The 19510-nt window shown below is 42.3% G+C and overlaps 1 protein-coding gene across 18 annotated transcripts in view; it reads left to right on the top strand.

Moving 5' to 3' along the window:
- Nucleotides 1–19510, top strand: part of FOXP1 (forkhead box P1) — a 579941-nt gene that overhangs the window by 404822 nt on the left and 155609 nt on the right. The window contains exons 1-2 of one of the 18 annotated variants that reach the window (XM_032359600.1): nt 1025–1155; nt 2521–2764. The exons of 11 other annotated variants lie outside the window; for them this stretch is intronic. In XM_032359600.1, the coding sequence (XP_032215491.1) occupies nt 2579–2764 (186 nt within the window). In that variant the 5' untranslated portion in view covers nt 1025–1155; nt 2521–2578. Of the gene's footprint in view, nt 1–1024; nt 1156–2520; nt 2765–19510 lie in introns of those variants that run through there. 6 more of the 18 variants (XM_032359492.1, XM_032359510.1, XM_032359483.1 and 3 more) reach the window with 6 other exon arrangements.

Genomic DNA, 19510 nt, shown 5'->3' with positions numbered 1-19510 from the left:
ATGGCAGATTTTTAAAAAAGACCTTCAGCGTCCCTAAGAAGTGGAGGGTAGCTCCTTGCCTCACCGCTGTAGTGACGGCGTTGTTTGCAGAGGAAGAATGTCTTAGAATGTATAAGGGGATGGAATTAGCATTCTCTTTTTTTCATGGTAGACCTCCCTGTTTTGGGTAAAGGTCATATCTACAGCAACATGGGATACTTAGGGAGATTTTTGGGAGTAAGATTTAGGTACCTTTTTTTTTTTTTTTTTTAAGGTTAGAGAGGAACAGTAGTGACTTTAAGACATGGGCCTAGGGCACTTTAAAGACCAACAATCACTTGATTTAGCAAACCAACTCTGTAGGCATGAGAGAAGGTAACTTTTAAGGACAGTCTTAGAATCCAGGATGGCTTTTGTTTTGTTTTGTTTGCTTGTTCGTGTTTTTTACATTTGTAACTAAGTTACACAGGCATCTTGTTTGCATGAGGGGAACCCTTAAACTGATTACATCGTTTTAAATAGGTTAGTACATTTTTAAAATCTACATTGTACAGTTGATTTATGCGAAAGGCGGGGAGGGACATTTAGAAAAAATCTAGGGTGCTGCAGAAGATCTGGCTCTGAAGTCCCAGAAGGTTGTGCAGAATCTGGAGGAACCGCAGGCTAAGTCCGAAGGTGCAATTCTATTTCCCTTTAACCTGGTGCTGCCCATTCACGCCGTGTTTGTTAACAAACAGCTCTGGGGACAGACTTGGTGGGAGAGTTACCTTTTCTTTATATGCACTGACTTTGATTCTAATAAGAGGCTTATTTTTAAAAGAAAACAATTGCGTGCCTCCAAGAAAGATCTTGAGGTAATTCCTTTATGGAACTGTGCTAGTGGGCTTCAAAGCTACTAGGTGTTGAGCACTTCTCTGTCTGTAGGACGGAATGCATCTGTCTATTTTTGTGACTGAGGCTGGAGCGTTCGTGCTCATTCGGTAACTAGCCATGTCAGGGAACTAGAGTCCTTAGAGCTCTCCAGCCCCATCTCGAACTACTTAGAGCCCTTCTGTGGAGAGCGGCTCTTCCTGACCGCCCACTTGCATGGCGGCCAGGCTATGTGTCTTTTGAAACTGCATTGCAGAGCAGATGCAGGGATGGTAGTATAATGCAGCCCGCTGGACCCTGAGCAAGGTAAGGGTCTGCCTTTCCCCCCTGCCTTTCGGAAATAGATTGCTAGAAGACCATTTGCAGCGTTTATAACTGGACCAGCTGAGTTAGACAGCAACATCTGAACTGGATACTCTACCCCTCCTAAAAGTGGGGAGGCAGGCATGGAAGCGCTGAGGGGCTCAGAAGGGAGGTGAGGCAGTAAACCAGATCTTTCCCATTTTTTTTTTTTCCTCCTAGCCTAGTCCTCTATTTCTATGATCTGCCTTTTGAACTGTTTTTGTGGCTGATCAGTTCCACCTAATATGTCTCTTGATTTCTGCTATTGTAATACTCAGGCGACATGCTGTTCTCTTCATTTTTATAAGCTTTAGATGCTTCTGCCTGTCATATTCTGGCGGTTTATCTTCAGCGTCTGGATTTGCTTTCAGACTTGAATGTCTATCAAGCTGCCGTTGCTTTGAATGTGAGATCAAAAGAAGATGAATTCCAGTAAAAAATTTCCTTCCATGAAGAAAAGATTGGGGCCTATGTAAACATCCCACTGACAGTTCCCAATGAGTTATTTTAGCCGAGTATTAGCACCTGGATGACAGACAGTCCAGCATTCCATGCTCAATAACAAATCAGTTGCTTCCGTGGCAGAAGAACATTGCCACAACAGCAATACATTTTCAGAAGGAATCCTTTTCTTCCTCCTCCCCTTCCCCCTGTTTCTTTTTTTTATTGAATATGGCTGTTCAGCTCCTCATCTTATTTTTCAAGCTGACTTGTTCTGCCTTTAGCAGTTTACTTTTCTTTACAGTGTCTGTCAAGTTACCCGGGTGACGGAAGACAGGACTTTGATAATTAGTTTGGGGCGGGTTAAGGAGTGTTCGAGTAGACAAGCTAGGCATCTGGAGATAAACAGGTAGTTTGGTTGATTGCAGAGAAGGAAAATGGAAAAGAAAAGCAGCAAAAGCAAGATCAAGGGCATATCCCAGGAATGCGGGACGATATGTTCTTTAAAAATACATGTGACAAATTTCTCTAAAGTCTGAAGAATCTGTATTTTCTTTCTTTCTTCCCTGTTTTTTTTTTTTTTTTAAAGCATCCTGCCTATGTAAATGTCACCACAAAAATATCTCAAGAGCAGGTTTCCCGAAACCCTGTCGGTGTGTATTTGTCTGCGAGAATGAGCCATTTGGCGAGGGCTCGGTCTGGCCAGGACACACTTCTGATGCTGTGTCGCTGCTTGCAGACCTGGAGTGATTTAGATACGGGGAGCATTAATAGATTTCCTTAAGTGCTAAATGCAACTTTGAAAATTACCTGCAAGCTCCAACTGATCTTTCAACTTTGAAAGTGAAGAATTACTTGAGGAATTCTTGTGGTTTCTTTGTCATTTAGTGAGAGCCCAGCCAGCTACTGTGGAGGCAAGCGTCCCTGAGGTTGCCTACAAAGGGCAATGTTCCAGTGTGTTTTCTCCTCGAGTGTGCTTCAGCCGCACAGCACTTCCTGTTTATTCAAACATCTTTTTTACCACTCGGCAACCCCCGCTTCACAGAAACAGCCAGAACCCATCTACAGCAAGAAGACGGAAATCCAAAGGCAGACAGTGCGAGCTCACTCCGTCAAACTCTTCATTTTCTCTGTAAGTGTCCAGAGAAAAAAAAAAAAAAAGGAACATTTTTGCGGGGTTAAACTTTTAAACTAGGGATCCGCTCCTGCGCAGATGATCTCTGAAGGGCAAAATAAGATGATCCAACTTGTTTACTGCTTTCTCTCCACCGCCGCCCCCCCCCCCCCATCAAAGGCGGTTTTCTTTTTAGAGATTTGAGAAGACCGGTTGGTTCTAACTCCTTGTTAATTCGCTCTTGCTTTCGGACGGGTCTTGGGATACGAGCCGCAAAGTAGGCAGCCGAGGGTCCTCAGGACAGTTTTATACGCTTGAATGTAGTTTGGAGCCCTCTCTGCTTATTTGGGACTTTGTTTTGTGTTGCCTTCTTTTTCTTCCTGTTATCACCAGTGGTGAGAGGGTGCAGGGACGGTGCCTTTTGTAATTCTGCCTCTGTGGAATTGTCCTCTGATGTTTGCATCACGACACCGTCATCACTTGTGAATCGGTCTTGATAATATTTGTACCAATTTCATGCCAATAAAAGTCAGACTGCTGAAACAAGCACGGTCATTATCTCATTCATATTACTATTGTTTAAACGGAGTGGGCTGCGAAAGGAAAGAGAAAGGCCGCCTCACTTTCCGCGATGGTTGTTAACTTTGATGTTGGAAAGCTCTTTTCAAAATTCTCATTGTGGGTAATTAGTATGGTTGGGAAAGCCCTTGGACCTAGGTTGCTGCTTCCCTCTGTGTCGAAGAGCGGATGGGATTGCTCTCTGAGTCCTTTCTGGTGAAATGAGTTTCTTAACACATGGTTTGACATTTTTTTTTCAAGGGTTCCACCTTTTCCTGTCTGATGCCTTCGCCCCTTTGTGCCTCTCCCCACCCCACCCCCGCCACCTCCCGCTGCACCCCTCCCCCTGCACCCCTCCCCCAACCCTGACCCCCAACTTCACTGTAATTGGTAAGCCAGGTGCTAATTTTTTTTTTTTTTAACTATGTACTGGTCAGGGAATAGACAGGAAATGGAAAATTAGCTTTTTTGATCTTAAGAGAATTGTTATTACGCTGAACCTTGTTTGTTAGTCCCCAGACTAAATATCCTTAAATTTTACTGTCTAAAACAGCATCTGTTAGAATCGAGAAAGAAATAAGCTCTGTAGTTGTCCGGACCTCTGATGGAAGAAATAGTTAAACAAATAAAATAAATAAGTGCACGTGTGTGTTGCTATTGCTCTGCTAGCTTTTTTAATGTTCAGAAGTTGTTCTACTTTGCAGGGAAAAAAAATTATGTTTGCGACTGCCTTAAGGACAATTTGTTTAACAGTAGGAGTAATTGCAGGGAAAATGGAAAGAGTGACTGAAGGTATTTACTCAGATGTTAGTGTAGGTGTGGGGGCCGAAGACGCAGTGTGGGAACAGTGGGCTGCTTTTCTTGGTATCTCAGTCTATTTGATGACCATCAAATTTCCCAGCTCGCTGGTTTTGTTTTTTCTGGATGGCATGTTTGATTATTTATCAGAAGGGGAAGGGAGTAGCTGAAGCAAATAAACATGTGACCAAGTTCTGTTTTGTTTTCCACTCAGAAAGCCATGCCCTTTAACAGATATACAGAAAATAATAAATGCATTGTTTTATGATAAAAGGAAATTATATGTGCCTTTTTTTTTTTTTTTTTGGTAAAAGGCGAGTGAGTTAACCCTTGAGACTCAGGAACCTTTTTGACTTCTGCGAATTTGCCAGGCTTTTTTTTCCCAAGGATTAATCTATTGAGGTGTATGGTTTTATGGGGCAGGATTTCCCAGGATTAGTTGTTCAGCAGTGAAGCTTTTCTAGATGCTGGGCTTGGTTATGCCTGCCTCAGTAGCTCTACCTTGCTGCTGTGCTTGTGTGTGTGTGTGTGTGTGTGTGTGTGTGTGTGTGTATGTGGACACATGAGCAGCTCTTGGAGTTCTGCTGAAGGCCCTGTTCTGACTGTAGATCTAAACATGAACAGTTGAGTTAAAGGAAAATACACCAGAGTTTCTGTGACCAGTGTGCAGCATAATTGATTAGAGGCCCACTCCTCCCTTTACATTTGCCCAGCAGATAGTATAATGGCAGCTAATGACATGTACCTCATCGTCCCTCAAAAACACCTTCCAGACTTCAGTATTATGTAATGCATGTGGTGCTCTTCGGGATTGTTATCTCAGATTGAGGCCTCTCGAGACAGAGGGGAAGGCTCGAATCTACATTAAATGTAGATTTTGAAGCAAGCATGCCAAAAAACATCATTGTATTGTTGTTTGAAATCTCAGGTGGGGTTTGCATAACTCTTTATAGACGTTCTCTATACTTAAGCCTGAGCTGACGAATGTGCACACACCAGCACGTTTTTGATAGTTCGAGGATGATTTTCTACAGAGGCTTCCCCTTTCATCCACATCCTGAAAAAGTAGTGGACAGGAGCCTAGCACGGTGCCTGGCCCAGTCATATCAAGCCCTATAAATCCCCGTTGAAAATCTGCTTCATTGCCTATACTGTTCTGGAATGCGGATTGGAAACGTGCACACAGAGGGATTCCCTCTTCATTGACTATATAAGGGAACAATGCAGCAGACACTCGGACATAGCACAGCCCCCACCAGTCTGGCCCAGCATGTATGTCACTGGGAGGTGGCTTTGCTCCAGAGAGGGCAGCGGTGGAAGCAGGAGCCTCTCTTTCCTCTGTCATCCTCTTGGGTGACTCTCCAGAAGGCGGTTGGGTTGGATAATCATACTTTGTGCCTGTACAGAGCCTTTGTCTGTGAAATCAAAGTGGCTGACTAATGCTAACTTGTTAATACTCAGAACACCCTTGGGACATAGGTAGGCTGCAAAGATTATCCCACTTTTGAGGTGGGAAAATGTCCTGTTGTTAAAATAGTTTACAATTTCCGGGTGTGTCTGTACTTAATGGTCAGGCTAGACCTGGACGGGCTATGATCTAGATGCCATGAGAAGCATTTTTCCGGTGCCATATTCAGCCCTGACCACAGGCGGTCTCATGAGAAAGTGTTTTACCATGAGGAAACTGGACTGGAAAATACAGCTAGTGTGAGGGAGGCGGCGAAGAGGACTGAAGCTTAATTTTAATCCATTTAGGGTGGAAGTGAGGATTTTGTTGTTGTTGTTTTTAAGATACAACACCGGCTGGGATTTTTGATTTTTGTTTGATTTCACATGAACCCAATATGATGTAGGCAGTTTAACTTCCACAAAAATCAAGTTCATTTGTTCTTTGCAAAGACACAGACATCGCTCTGCAAAGTTGAGTCAGAAGTTACTCTGGGGCCCTGGTGCTTTGGGGGCAAAAGAATTGAAACATTCTGTTAAGTTTAGATGTTACTATGTGATTCTTCAGTTCTGGTGTGTCTTAAGCCTCTCTGCTATGGTTACTAAGCACAGTGAAAAAATTAGTCATGTGCCCTTTGCTGTTTCAAGTATTTTGTTGAAAGCTTTTTCAGAAGTCTCTAGAGTAGGGTAGTTGTGCATAGGTTGTTTGGGCTCCGGTACTGTTTATTTGAACCTGATTATAGAAATCAGATTTGGAAATTCTCTCTTAAAATGGGTTTTTAACTTTAAAAAAAGTAATTTTTAAAAGACCATAAATAATATGATTCCACATATGCTTAAGAAAATTACTTCGCGGGGTATCTGGGTGGCTCAGTGGTTTAAGCCTCTGCCTTCAGCTCAGGTCATGGTCTCAGGGTCCTGGGATCGAGCCCCACATCGGGCTCTCTGCTCAGTGGGGAGCCTGCTTCCCACTCTCTCTGCCTGCCTCTCTGCCTACTTGTGACCTCTCTCTCTCTCTCTGTGTCAAATAAATAAATAATCTTTAAAAAAAAAAGAAAGAAAGAAAAAGAAAATTACTTCACTTAAGCATACTCCTAGATGTTGACAGTGTACCAATATGTAGGTGATGATGTGACACTTTGTTTTTTTCTTTTCCTAATTAATGTATGGATACTCCATATCTTCTACCACGAGCTTATCGTGTTCGTAATCAGGGATCATGTATAAAGCACTTTTTGAAGTCACCAAAGAATCACTTACTGAATGTCAGACCCTAGCTCATGCACTTTACATTTACTGATTGTCATGGAGGAACGGTTATCTCCTTCCATTCTTATAGATGAAGAAACTGGGGCACAGAGAGGTTAAGTAACTTACCCAGCGTCACACAGCTAGCAAGTGGTGGAGCTGGGGTTCGAAGGTTCAGGTAGAAGGGGTTCACATCCAGGTGGAACGACTGGCGGATGCTACACTACCATGTGTAGTGCTTTTGTGTAAGCACATTAATATGTCGTTCTTTCTTTGATTTTATTTATTTATTTGAGAGAGAATGAGTGAGAGAGAGCATGAGAGAGGAGAAGGTCAGAGGGAGAAGCAGACTCCCCAAGGAGCTGGGAGCCTGATATGGGACTCTATCCTGGAAGTCCGGGATCATGACCTGAGCCAAAGGCAGTTGCTCAACCAACTGAGCCACCCAGGTGCCCTCATATTAATATTTCTTAAAGCTCATTTATTTTTCTTCAGAATTGCTGTGATTCTCTCAAGGTCAGTAATTCCCCCAAATTCCCAGAGAATCCCTATTTCTTCATGCATGAAGACTCAAGTTCCACCTTATGCTAAACTGTGGTTACTAGAAGTTCCAAAAATCATTGTCGCACTGTGAGTACAACTCCGTGAACACAGCTGCCCATCTGATGAACAAAGTTTTGTTTTTAATATCCTTTTTGAGAAAGGGATTTTAGTTCCTTGACCAGAGCAATAAAATCTATTTTTCTTTTGCCATATCCTCTACCTGTAGTCTATGCACATATATTTATATTTCTAGGAAAGATAAAATCTCAAAAAGTTTCCTATAGGATTGCCTTGCTGGCTTCAATTCTTCTGAACATTTCTAAATTTTTTTTCCCCCTGAAGATCTGTTCTGTTTAGCAAGTAGTTCTAGTTCTCTGCGAATGGAAGAGTTCCAAATCCATGGATCTGTGGTTCAGTGGCCATTTTGGGTTGTGTCATTCCCGAAGTCCAAGTGAAGGGATTCTAATCCAAACTGTGTGACCTTTGGCATATTATGTAAACGTTCTGTTTATGGAAAGCACTTTAGAAGTAAGCCAGACCCACGGTTGGCATTCAGTATTGGCCATCTTCTTCTTCCTCACCAGCAGCAGCGTATCTTCATCTCCCGCTAGCTTTCTGTTTGGCCCCGAGGATGCCATTACTGCCGCCTTGTTCTAAGAGTCAAGGCAAGGCTTGGTTAGGGTTTGGTGAAGGTCAGAAAGAACCATGCTTGCTCAAGTGCCTTTGTCAGCAGCAGGAGCCAGGACTCTTGGCTACACATCTGTGTGACCTTGAGCAAATCACAGATCCCCTCTTGCCCTCAGCTTGTTTTTTGTACAGTGAACGGTATCTGCCCTAGATTCCTTTTGGTTCAACAGAGGGTGCTGTGGTTTTCTCATCGTCTCTGTAAAGAGGACAATGACTGGTTTGAGATTACTGGGAAACAGGAATGTTTGCTTTCCACAAAATATATTTTCGTAGGTGTGGGGTAATGTGTCATAGTAATATGTTATATTTAGTAAGTATCATGTACAAGTATTGTGCTAAGAACTTTCCGTGCACACTTCACTTCACATAATGCTTATAATTAACCTGTCTCTTCCTATGTTTCTGTATGTACTAACTGTATGTGTTAACTGGGTATAATAATTGATTTTTTTTTTTTTTAAGATAAAGAGAGAGCATGAATGGGTGCTTAGGGCTAGAGGGAGAGGGAGAGAGAATCCTCAAGCAGACTCCCCACTGAGGGCAGAACCCGAAGCGGCACTCAATCCCACGATCCTGAGATCATGACCTGAGCCGAAATCAAGAGTCAGACACCTAATTGACTGAGCCACACAGGCGTCCCTTAACTGGGTGTAATAATCCCTCAAAGAACTGAAAATTAAATGAGATAATATGTCTGTACTCTTCAGTACCTGTTTGGTAATAAATAGCCAAAAATTACAACATTTATTACTATCTTCCTCATCCCCATTAACCAGGAACCAAGCATTTTGTATTTAAAATATAAAAACTGTATTTGAAGAATACAATTATTTGGAAATGCAAATCAAAAACCTCAGGAAGATGGTGCCTCACAGCTGTTATGATGGCTATTGTCAAAAAGACAAGAAATATCAAGGGTTGGCAAAGATGTGGAGAAAAGTGTACCCTTGTGCACTTTTGGTAGGAATGTAAACTGGAGGAGCCACTGTAAAAAACAGTATGGAGGCTCCTCAAAAAGTTAAAAATAACATTATTATATGATCCATCAATTCCCCTTCTGGATATATATCCATAGGAAATGAAGTCACTGCCTCAGATACCTTCACTGCCACATTCCTAGCAGCATTATTTACAATAGCCAAGACAAAGGAAATAACCCAAGTATCCATTGATAGATGAATAGATAAAGAAAATGTGGTGTGTGCGGACTATGATTCACCCATAAAAAAGAAGGAAATCCTGCCATTTGCAACAACACAAATGGACCTTAGGGGCACTGTGCTGAATGAAATTAAGTCAAACAGAGAAAGACAAATACTGCATGATCTCCCTCGTAATGTGGAATCTAATGTAAGTAAACCCATAGAAACAGAACAGGTTGGTGATTGTCAGAGGCAGGGAGTGGGGGTGAGAGGTGGGCATGGGAGTAAAGGTTGTCCAAAGCTACCTGCTTACAGTTACAAGAAAAGAAAGTTCTTGGGATGTAATATGCATCTTGGTGAGTGAAGTTAACCATATTGTATCAAATAAATATTTGAAAGTTGCTAAGAGAGTAGATCTTAAAAGTTCTCGTTACAAGGAAAAAGATTAACTATGTGAGGTGATAGCTGTTAACTGAACTTAACTGTGATAATCATTTTGAGAGATATGTGTATATATATATATATATATATATATATATATACACATATACATATATATATATATACATATATATCTCTTTATATCATATAGATATCAAAACATGCCAATTTATATGTCTAATGTATCACTGTGGTGTACACCAAAAATTAAAATATTATATGTTAAGTGTATCTCACTAAAACTGAGAAGAAAAGAGCATCCAGAGAAAATGTTTTTTAACAAACGATTATTGCAAGGACTCCTGGTTGGCTCAGTCGGTTGAAACCAAACTCTTGGTTTCCGCTCAGGTCATGATCTTGTGGTCATGGGATCAAGCTGTGTATCAGGCTACTTGCTCAGCGAGGAGTCTGCTTCAGATTCTCTCTCCCTGTCCCTGCCACACTCCCACCACCTCTTTCTCTCTCAAATAAATAAAAATAAAATCTTAGGGACGCCTGGGTGGCTCAGTGGGTTAAAGCCTCTGTCTTCGGCTCAGGTCATGATCCCAGGGTCCTGGGATCTAGCCCCACCTCGGGCTCTCTGCTCAGCAGGGAGCCTGCTTCCTCCTCTCTCTCTGCCTGCCTCTCTGCCTGCTTCTGATCTCTGTCAAAGAAATAAAAATTTTTTAAAAATTCAAAAAAATCTTAAAAAAAAAAAATTAGAGTGATTTAATTCTCCCCTCCCAACAAAAAGCAAGTGGTCATAGCAGAGTGTGAGAATCCACAGTGGGTGAAAAAACACGGGCCAGCAATCACGCTAGATCTGAAAGCTGGTCCAGGTAGGTGGGAGAGGTGGGTCTAACTTAGATGATGGTAGAGCAAAGACACAGGTGCCCAGCCCCTGAGCTGTGCTGGACTTGTATTCATTTATGACAGGAAGTCTGTGCTCTTTCAGTTCAGTCTCTCTGCTGTTGGCATTATGAAATGCTCTTTTTGAAAAATTGTATTCTTGGTCCCGCTGAACCAAGGAATGAGGTGCTTGTCCCTACAAGGGTTTGAGGAAGGAATGCGCATCAGTGAATGATGACAGTAGCATTGGAATCATAAGAGAAGCTGGATGAACTTGGATAGGTAAAGAGGCGAAGCCCAGTGCGAGGGAGAACAGGTGTAGCTGGGTGTGTCCACTCCTTCCCGTCTGCCTGCCTGGAGGTTGCCATCGCAGCCGTAGACGCTCAGGGCACCGCAGGGATTCACAGCAAGCATCGGTCCCTTGGGTCAGAGGACGCCTGGGAACACTCCTGCTGGAAGGAATTAAATGATAAGCAGAGTTTTTAGGAAAAGGTGGAATTTGTAAGTTTTTCATCTAATTTTTTAAATTTTTTAGCAACTCTATGGAGATATCTTTGACATAAAGAAACTGCATAAGAATTAAGGTGTACAACTTGATGTTTTTATACATATGTATACGCTGTGAAAAGATCCCCAACTCAAACTAACTCTGACTAAACTTTTAGCCTTTTGTGGATGTAATGAGTTTGGACTTAAGAAGTAGCCTCTTAGTGGGGCGCCTGGGTGGCTCAGTCAACTAAGTATGTGACTCTTGATTTTGGCTCAGGTCATGATCTCAGGGTCAGGAGTTGGAGCCCCAAGTCAGGTTCCATGTTCAGGACAGAGTCTCCGTGTCCTGCTCCCTCTGCTCCTCCCCCTGCCCTGTCTCTCTCAAATAAACAAACACATCAAGAAAAAAAAAATTCTCTTAGCAAATTTCAAGCAGACAATACAGTATTATTAAGTATAGGCACCATGCTGTGCATAAGAATTCTAGTACATACTCATCCTGCATAACTAACCAAACCTTTGTGCCTTTTGACCAGCATCTCCCCATTTCCAACCTTCCAGTGTCTGGCAGTCACCATTTTCTACTCTCCTTCTAGGAGTTCAGTCTTCTTAGGTTATTTATATATATATATATATATACATATATATATGTATATATATATGTGTGAGATCATGCAGTATTTGTCTGGAAAAAGTAGAATTTAAGTGGAGAAGACATGTGGATGCCTTGTAAATATGGACAGAGAATGGGAGGGCAAATTTGCAGATGTGGCCATGGCTCCAAGATTCCTGGGAATGGAAGGATCTGGTTGAAGAAAGCAAGTCTTTTGTGTGAGGAAAAGAAAGCAGGTAAAGTTACATTAAAAGATGTGATACTGGGGACAAGGCCTTTCCCTTCCTCCTGAAAACAAAAGGACCTAAATTCATTCATGCATGTTTGGCTCTGTAGGACTGCATATCCCTTTGCCGGAATTACCTGCAGCCATATTTGGTCTAACCAGTGACCTTGGTAGAATGTGAGTGTCAAGTATGTATGAGACAGTGTTTGCTTGTTTTTGTTTTTCTGTCCTGGCCATTTACTAGACTTGTGACCTTGGGCAAGTCGCTGAACCTCACCATCTCATGATTTTTCCACTTTAATTTGGTAATCATAAAACCTTGCCCTGCTTCCCTTTGAGATGTTGGGAATAAGAAGTAAGATAGCAAGTCTGCAGCAACTAACTGGTATAGTGCCTGGCCCATGGTAAGCAATTCAATACATTGTTTTTATTTTAGTACTCTAACTGCAGGGAGTTAACTATACTCGCTGCTCTATTTCTGGATGGTCCTTATTTCTTCAATTGTTATACTAGGGTAATCTTTGCTATTTGCAGTAACTGCTCTGAGAAATGTAAATTATTGGAGATGACGATGATGATGATGATGATGATGATGATGATGATGATGATGATGATGATTTTTGTCTTTGTTAACTTGGCCAAGAGTGAGTAATTCCAAATTTTAGATTATTAGTCTGGTTTGGATCTTCCTTCTCTTTCCACTTCTATTTCTTTTCTTTTCTTTTTCCTTCCTTCCTTTCTTCCTTTCCTTTCCTCTCCCTTCCTTTCTTTCTTTCTTTCTTTCTTTCTTTCTTTCTCTTTCATCGCGGCTGGAATGCTGCCTCTAAACTAGCTTTCACTTTTCCTTCCTTCCCCAACGTTCAGGTAAGGGAAGGATGGCATTTTGGGAAGCATACCATTCATAGGGCATCCCAAGTATGTGTGATTTACACCACAAGGATAAAGGAATTCAGCATCATATTTGTTGGAGCAGAAACTAGGTTCAGTGTTAGTAGTAAAATCACAGAAACCTCTCCATTATTTTGAACATGATTGTGGCCAGATTCTTCTGCAAGCTTCAAAATGAGCTGGTCTCATCACAAGGTTTGAAAAGATATGAATCTGGATTATTCATAATGAGAGTTGCTGGGCTGCATCCCCATAAAAGACAATTGCCGAAAACAACAGGTTAATGCAGCAAGTTAATAGATCCCTTTGATTCATTTACCCTTGCAGTTGACCCCCCCACCACCACCATATTTTCTACTTTGGGAACTTGGAGAAGGAATGGGCCCATGTATTTATTTTTCACAGGGCACAATCTGGTCCTTCCGTAACAAGGAGAAACGAGTTTGATGCAGCACCTAACAACATTTTAGACATTTGCTAATAAACTTGCCTTCTGTTTTCCTTCCTTGCAATGCCTACGGTCATGGCGCCTCAGGCTGTGGTCTTGCCGACTCGTTCAAGCTAGACAGGCTCAGGCTTGGGCAGTGCTTGGATGGAATCCCTCCAAAGACAACTCAGGTGCCGGAGACTCGGTGGTGGTGATTCAGCGTCTGGCACTGGCTCCAGCGAGGAGCAGCCAACCAGGGCCTCAACAAGGTGGTTATAGGGCCCTGTGTTAATAGGTGTATGGAGTAGGAGTATGATGGTGGGGGTTTTTGTCTCCTCTTATAAGAGACTTCAAACAGACTTCCTGACTGTTTAGAGCCATTAAACTTATTTCAGCTGATTTTGCAAGAGGATCATAGATATCCTTCCTTTTTCTTTTTGTCTCATGAAAATTCCTAACCTTTACCTTCTTTGGCAGCAAGCCTCCTCTATGTGGATACTTAAATAATAAAAATTACTCATAACTGCAAGCAAATATAAGGTTTTCTGACCCCTTTCTGCCCCTAGGTGTCCTTTGGGGGTGGGACTTGTAGCAGAGTACCTCTCCTTGTGTAGGGCCTTCTGATATGTCTGTGTCCTTATCTCTGGTACTTGGGGTGTGGGATCGAGTTTGAGCCCCAAGGCATGAATGCTGGCGAATCACCATGAGACAGAGCACAGGGGCCCAGTTCCTTTCTCTTTCACACCAATTCTTTAAAAAAGAAAGAAAGAAAAAGAGAAAAAGGGAAGGAAGGAAGAAGGAAAGAAAATACTATCTGTCATCTTTTCTTTTGGAAAACACACTCTAATTGGTTCCCAGCATTAAAAAACTCCCAGAAGGTCTTTACCTTATTTGTTGCATTTTAAAGTAAAGCCAAAGTGAAAAACTTCAGTATTAAGTGTAGCAGCAGTGATAACCATCCTGTGTGTAGTGTGAAGAAGAGAAAGTGACTTCAGTAAGGATTTGGGAAACCTGGCTTGAGCAAATAGGGAAGGTGGAGGTCCCGGGTGGTGCAGATAATAAAGACATGGCAGTGGTCCAGGTGGCGGAGGGATGCTGTGTCCTGGCCTCCTCTCTGCCCACCCCCACACTCGTGGATGACACAGCCCGTGCAGGTAGGACCATGTCAGTAGGGATCTTTGACTTTTTCGTTTCCTCTCCTTTTGGATTACAACTCAGAAGCATAATGTTCGAATTCTGGAGACATGGGGTTGGTTGTCTGCACTCCAATTTTTTTCATCATGTCTATGTAGAGATTGTCTCATAAGCTCATTTGCAAAGGTTGCGGAACATCTTGAGAAACCCGTCCCTTCTAAGTATCAGCTGTTCTGGAAGGCTCCCAGAGGATACAATACCTTCTCCAGCTGTTAGGGCTCTGAGGATGGACAAAGCGTGGACATGGAACCTTTCCCTTCTAGGGCACTGATTCAAATCCAGTGTCCCAGCTCATCTAAGGCCTTGCTGTCTCTCTGCTCTGAAACAGTGGGTGGTCGGGGGTGGGAGTCAAGTCAAGTGAATCAACAGTGTTGATTGAATGATATGAATGTTCAGAGTCTATTTGCATTTCTCATCAAGTAGACCAAACAGTGACCAGTGCAAAGAGACTCTGATAGGCTCTCTGATGATTTTTTGGTGGTTGTTACCCCCATATAGGAATATTTTAATGTTTTCTTTTTTTTCTTCCTTTTTTTTTTTTTTTTTCCTTAAGACACTAGTGACATGACTTGATGATGGTCTGCTATAGTGCTTTCTTTGTTTTTGTATCTAATGTTTATACAATCACTAGAGTCAGAATCTTTCCTTAGACAAATCCCTCTATGAGATTAGCTTACTTTTCCATTTTCCTGTGATAACCAAGTGCTCCATTTGTAAATCACTCCCCCGCCCCCCACCCCCAGTTGGCATTCCTATTGGAGACCTCACTGCCTCGGAGTGCTGTGGATTCTGTATGAACGCATCTACACCTCTAGTGCTATCAGCCACTGACCTTTCTGTCCTTTTCTAGTGACCCACAGGCACTCTTTCCATCCTGCCCTGGAGTGGTTACTATCTAAAGGAAGGAGGTGATGGAGTTTCTCTGCATACTCAGTTCCAGGTCTGGCTACAGAGAGATCTTCAGATTGTGTTCATTGATGAGCCCTCTTGTTATGATGGTAGTTAGTTGCTGGGTTGCCCCAAGATAGCAGACGATTTTATGCGGGAAGAGAAACTCTCTAGAGGTACTTGAGGTGCATCAAGAGGTTGAGAAATAAAGACGAGAACATGACTTCTTTCCTCCTAAGCTTCCCATGCTGTGTTTTATTGCTAGCTTCCCCCCCTCCCACCCCCATACACACAGTGACTGTTGATTAGCCTGGGAAATTATCTGAGAAACAGGTTTGATCTTGAGGGGTGGGGAGAGTCTAGGAAAAGAAATTAGAGGAAGGGTGGCTGACTCAGAGCAGCCTTTGAAGCTGGAAGTGGGACAACTTGTCAGGGCAGACAGGAAATAACCGACTTTTCTCCACTGGCCAATAGCACATGCTGTCTTCATTCTGATGGTGTTCGGGACCTCACAGCCAATTGAAGGGATTCATTCTGAACTGGTGTAAATTATCTGTGAGAAGAAACACGTATGCAAAGTTTGCAACTCGTTTTAAATAGTTTCAGAAAGAGGAGCACACGAATGTATTTTGTTTTCCTGTCCCAGTTCTTTCTGGAAAATCAAATAGGACTTTGAGCTTTAAGAACAGTGAGTGAGTAAGGTCCGTGCATGTCAGCTAACTTCTAAGCTTATTTTGGGCAACTGATTGCAATCTTTGTTTTTATGAAATTGTGTCCAGTGGAATCTTCGGGGGATCTCAGAATACAGATAGCAACCCAAGGCATGGCTCGGCAAACTTTTCCTGTACAGGGCCAGGGAGGAAATATTTTAGGCTCTGCAGACCATACAGTCTGTGTTGAAAGTACTTAACTCTGCTTGGTGTTTCAAAAGCAGCCACAGACAGTGTGTAATGAAACAAACACGACAGCGTTCCAATAAAACTTTATTTGTGGATACTGAAAATTGAATTCTGTATAATTTTCACATGTCACCAAATACTCTTCCCTTTATTATTTCCCCAGCTATTTAAATAAGTAAAAACCATTCTCATCTCGTGGGCTGAGCACTAACAGCTGATGTGGGGATTTGGTCCACGGGCTACAGGTTGCTGACCCAGGACCTAAAACACTGCGGTTCATATTTTTTTGAGGACCTCCAAGTATCAGTGCTTCTCTCAGGCCTCACCACTGAGTGTGTAAAAAGACTCGCGTAAAGTTTTTCTCTTTCTGCCAGTTTGCTTTACATATATGTGTGTGCTTATTCCAATCATATTTTATATAAATTTATTGCTGTTTCTTAAAATGTGATAAACATGTTTTTGAACATTGGCTGCCTTAATAAACATGCTGAACGTGGGGATACCTGGCCCCTTCTGTATAAACACCTGCTCTGAACTTCTGCTATAAATAGCTCAAAAGTTGTAAAGATGCTTGTGCGAAGCGTATCTTATAAATAACAGTTGGCACTTAGCAAGAAGGTGAAGGCCCTCCAGAGAATGACATAGTTTTGAACCCATAGACTTGATGGTGTATCAGAAATGCCTAGGCCCCAGTTAGTATAGGTGCGTGACTTGCAACCAAGGACACTCCCGGACTCTTGAGTACTCCGAGCTGGTTGTGACCCACAGAGCCTTGATCATAAGGCAACTTTGACCCCTTGCGCCAACTGGGGCATAGGTAATAGCCAAGGCAGAGAGGGAGGCTGGCAAGTTCACAGATAAAGAGAGTATATGCACGCCTTCCATCCCCTTCCTCTGTTGGCTCACAGAGCCATTTATTTTATCCGTTGAAGGAAAATAGATGTGAGTGTGTGCATCTGGGCTTTAAGTCCCTGGTTTTATCGGTCAACCCCTTTCTATGACATCTTCAAACTACGTCTTTCTTGTAACCTGAGTCTAGCACTCAATACAGCACCAAGTTGTCCAGTGCCAAGCAATTGTCACATCTGTTATAAAGGAAGTGTTGACTCAACCCAGCCCAGGAACCGCCATCCATAGTGAAAGGTCTCCAGAGATGGGATGGGGCCTTTTAAGTTATTTATATTAGCAGTTAGTCTGGAACTGGAGTCGGAGTTGATCTTTGCTTCTTAACAGATAAATTCTTTCATTTATTCATATCCTTTCTCTTTCTCCCCCTGCCCCTCACCAACTCTCTTTTCTTCTCCCTCATACACGCACAAACACATATCCCTGCATCTTTTTATCCTGTATCCAAAGGATCTCGTTTTTCTTCAAATAGGATATCATAACTTCTCTCCATATGTACTTGAGATATCATTATAAAAATGAGAAATGTTCTTCCTCCCTCTTTAGTTGTATTGGAACATATCTCTAAGGCTGGCTGTCAAGTAAGCTTGTATGGGTAACTCATGGTGCAGTTTCCAAAGAGGGTCCCATCAGTCATTTCAGACTTGGCACTGACCAGCAATGAACAGGAGATCAAACATTCTTGACTTTCCTATAATACCAGAGATTCGTATTATAAATTATGTAATACAGCTCATATTATCATGATAATTCTCAAATGCGTAGTCTAGTACAGTAAGGATTTATGTTCTCCTCTTTTTTAAGACAATTTAAAATCTAGATCACAGTGCTTTACATATCCTGGAAATCAGAAAAGCAAATGTCCTTTGGTGGTTGATTTCACAGCACTTTATAAGTTCTAATAAATTATCTTTTAATGGGCTTGCTGAGACCTCCGTTGATTTGGGGGTGGGAGAGGATAGGTTTAATACTTTGCTCCAACTTTGTTCCCATAATCAGGATAAGGTCAGGGAATTGTGAAGCAATCCATAACAATTCAGATCAAGGGGAATAATTTATATTAGTATTGCCTCTCCATCCCAGATATTTAAAATTATTTTGCATATTTACATTCATTTTGAGAATAAAATTCAGAAGCCAGTTGGCACATATGTCCACCTTGTATTCTTCTCTCTTTGGTAGTTTGACTGAAAAATCACCTGTGCTCCTACAAGTTCCTAAGTCTTTTCTACCCCGAGTTGCTGTCTTTGATTATCATCTTCAGCAGGGCTTGGTATGAAATGCTGTAAGGTAGCTGGAGTTCATTACACGATTATTTAAGTTCATGTGCTCCACGTTGGGTCTAAAAAAAGATGTTGTACACGTATGTGATTTTTTTCCCCCTAAAACCAGGAAAATAACCGCAAGGATTTCACTAGCCAATTTTGAAATGTTATAGAGCCAGCTCAGTAAACATTGGTTGAAAACTTAGGTTTGAGTCCTATACTTTCCTTTGCTCGAGTATACTTAGGAGAACATAAGAATAGTTTTGTGCGGCGTGTGTGTATGTTTTTTAAAAAGACACTAAATACCATCCCTTTTGCCAAAATGAGTTCAGTGCACAGATTCTCTGAGACTTGGTTATTTAAAGACTGAGTACCTGTTCTCCAAATACTTGGTGACACACAGTAAATAATTTTAACGAAGGTTGGTGACTATGGAATTTGCATCATTTTGCCTTGCTTTGCTTGTTCTGTTCTAGTATCAAATGCCCCTACTTTCTCCTCTTCCCCACCATGTCTTCCTCCGTACTCTTTTCCTTGTCATCTACAGTCCCTCTGCCTGCCCTCCCAGGTAGCAGCCAGACCCTTCCTTGTTCATCCGTTCCTTTCTCCGGGAACTCCGAAGCAAGCCCCTGGACTGTGTAGCTGTTCCCTTCCCTACATTAAAAAGCCGTGAAACCCTCATGTGAAGTAGTTAAGAGAACATATATAGTAGGAGGAAAGGCTTTTGCTCCTGCAGGCACCTTGCAAAGGGGACTATTTTTCTTATATGATATAAATGAAATCTTCACTCTGCCCACTTTTACACCTACGCATGTACTAAGCGTCTCCAAGGAGACAAGGAAACCCGGAGTCCAGTGATGGTGAATCCTTCTCGGAGACAGCAGGCTGGAGTCTCGGGCAGCTCTCCCAGGCGTCTTGGCTTCCAGATGCCCCTCTCAGACAGCCTCTCTTCTGGAGGCTCTTCCAGGCAGGCTTTCTCGAACATGTCTCTCCCTTCACAGATGAGCTAGCCTGTACGTTACATCTGAAGGGCTGGTGGTGGTTGAGTTCAGTAGGCAGAAGGCCTCCCTGGGACAAGGTGGGTGGGTGTCCCAGGGAGGCGGGACGGGAAGTTTCCATCTTTCCCAAGATTTTTCCTTGTCACCTCTTTATCTGTGCATCTGTTTCATGGCCTCCCTGTGTGCCGTTTAGGCACAAAGGCACCGCTCAACCTTACAAAATGTCTAAAAAATACTCTTTGTTACAGTAGTACGGTGGTGAGCTCAGTTAGTGAAGTTG

This window comes from Mustela erminea, chromosome 1 (assembly GCF_009829155.1).
Source record: "Mustela erminea isolate mMusErm1 chromosome 1, mMusErm1.Pri, whole genome shotgun sequence".
NCBI lineage: Eukaryota > Metazoa > Chordata > Mammalia > Carnivora > Mustelidae > Mustela > Mustela erminea.
The sequence above is the reverse complement of the archived record's forward strand: the minus strand, read 5'-3'. Positions and strand labels throughout refer to the sequence as shown.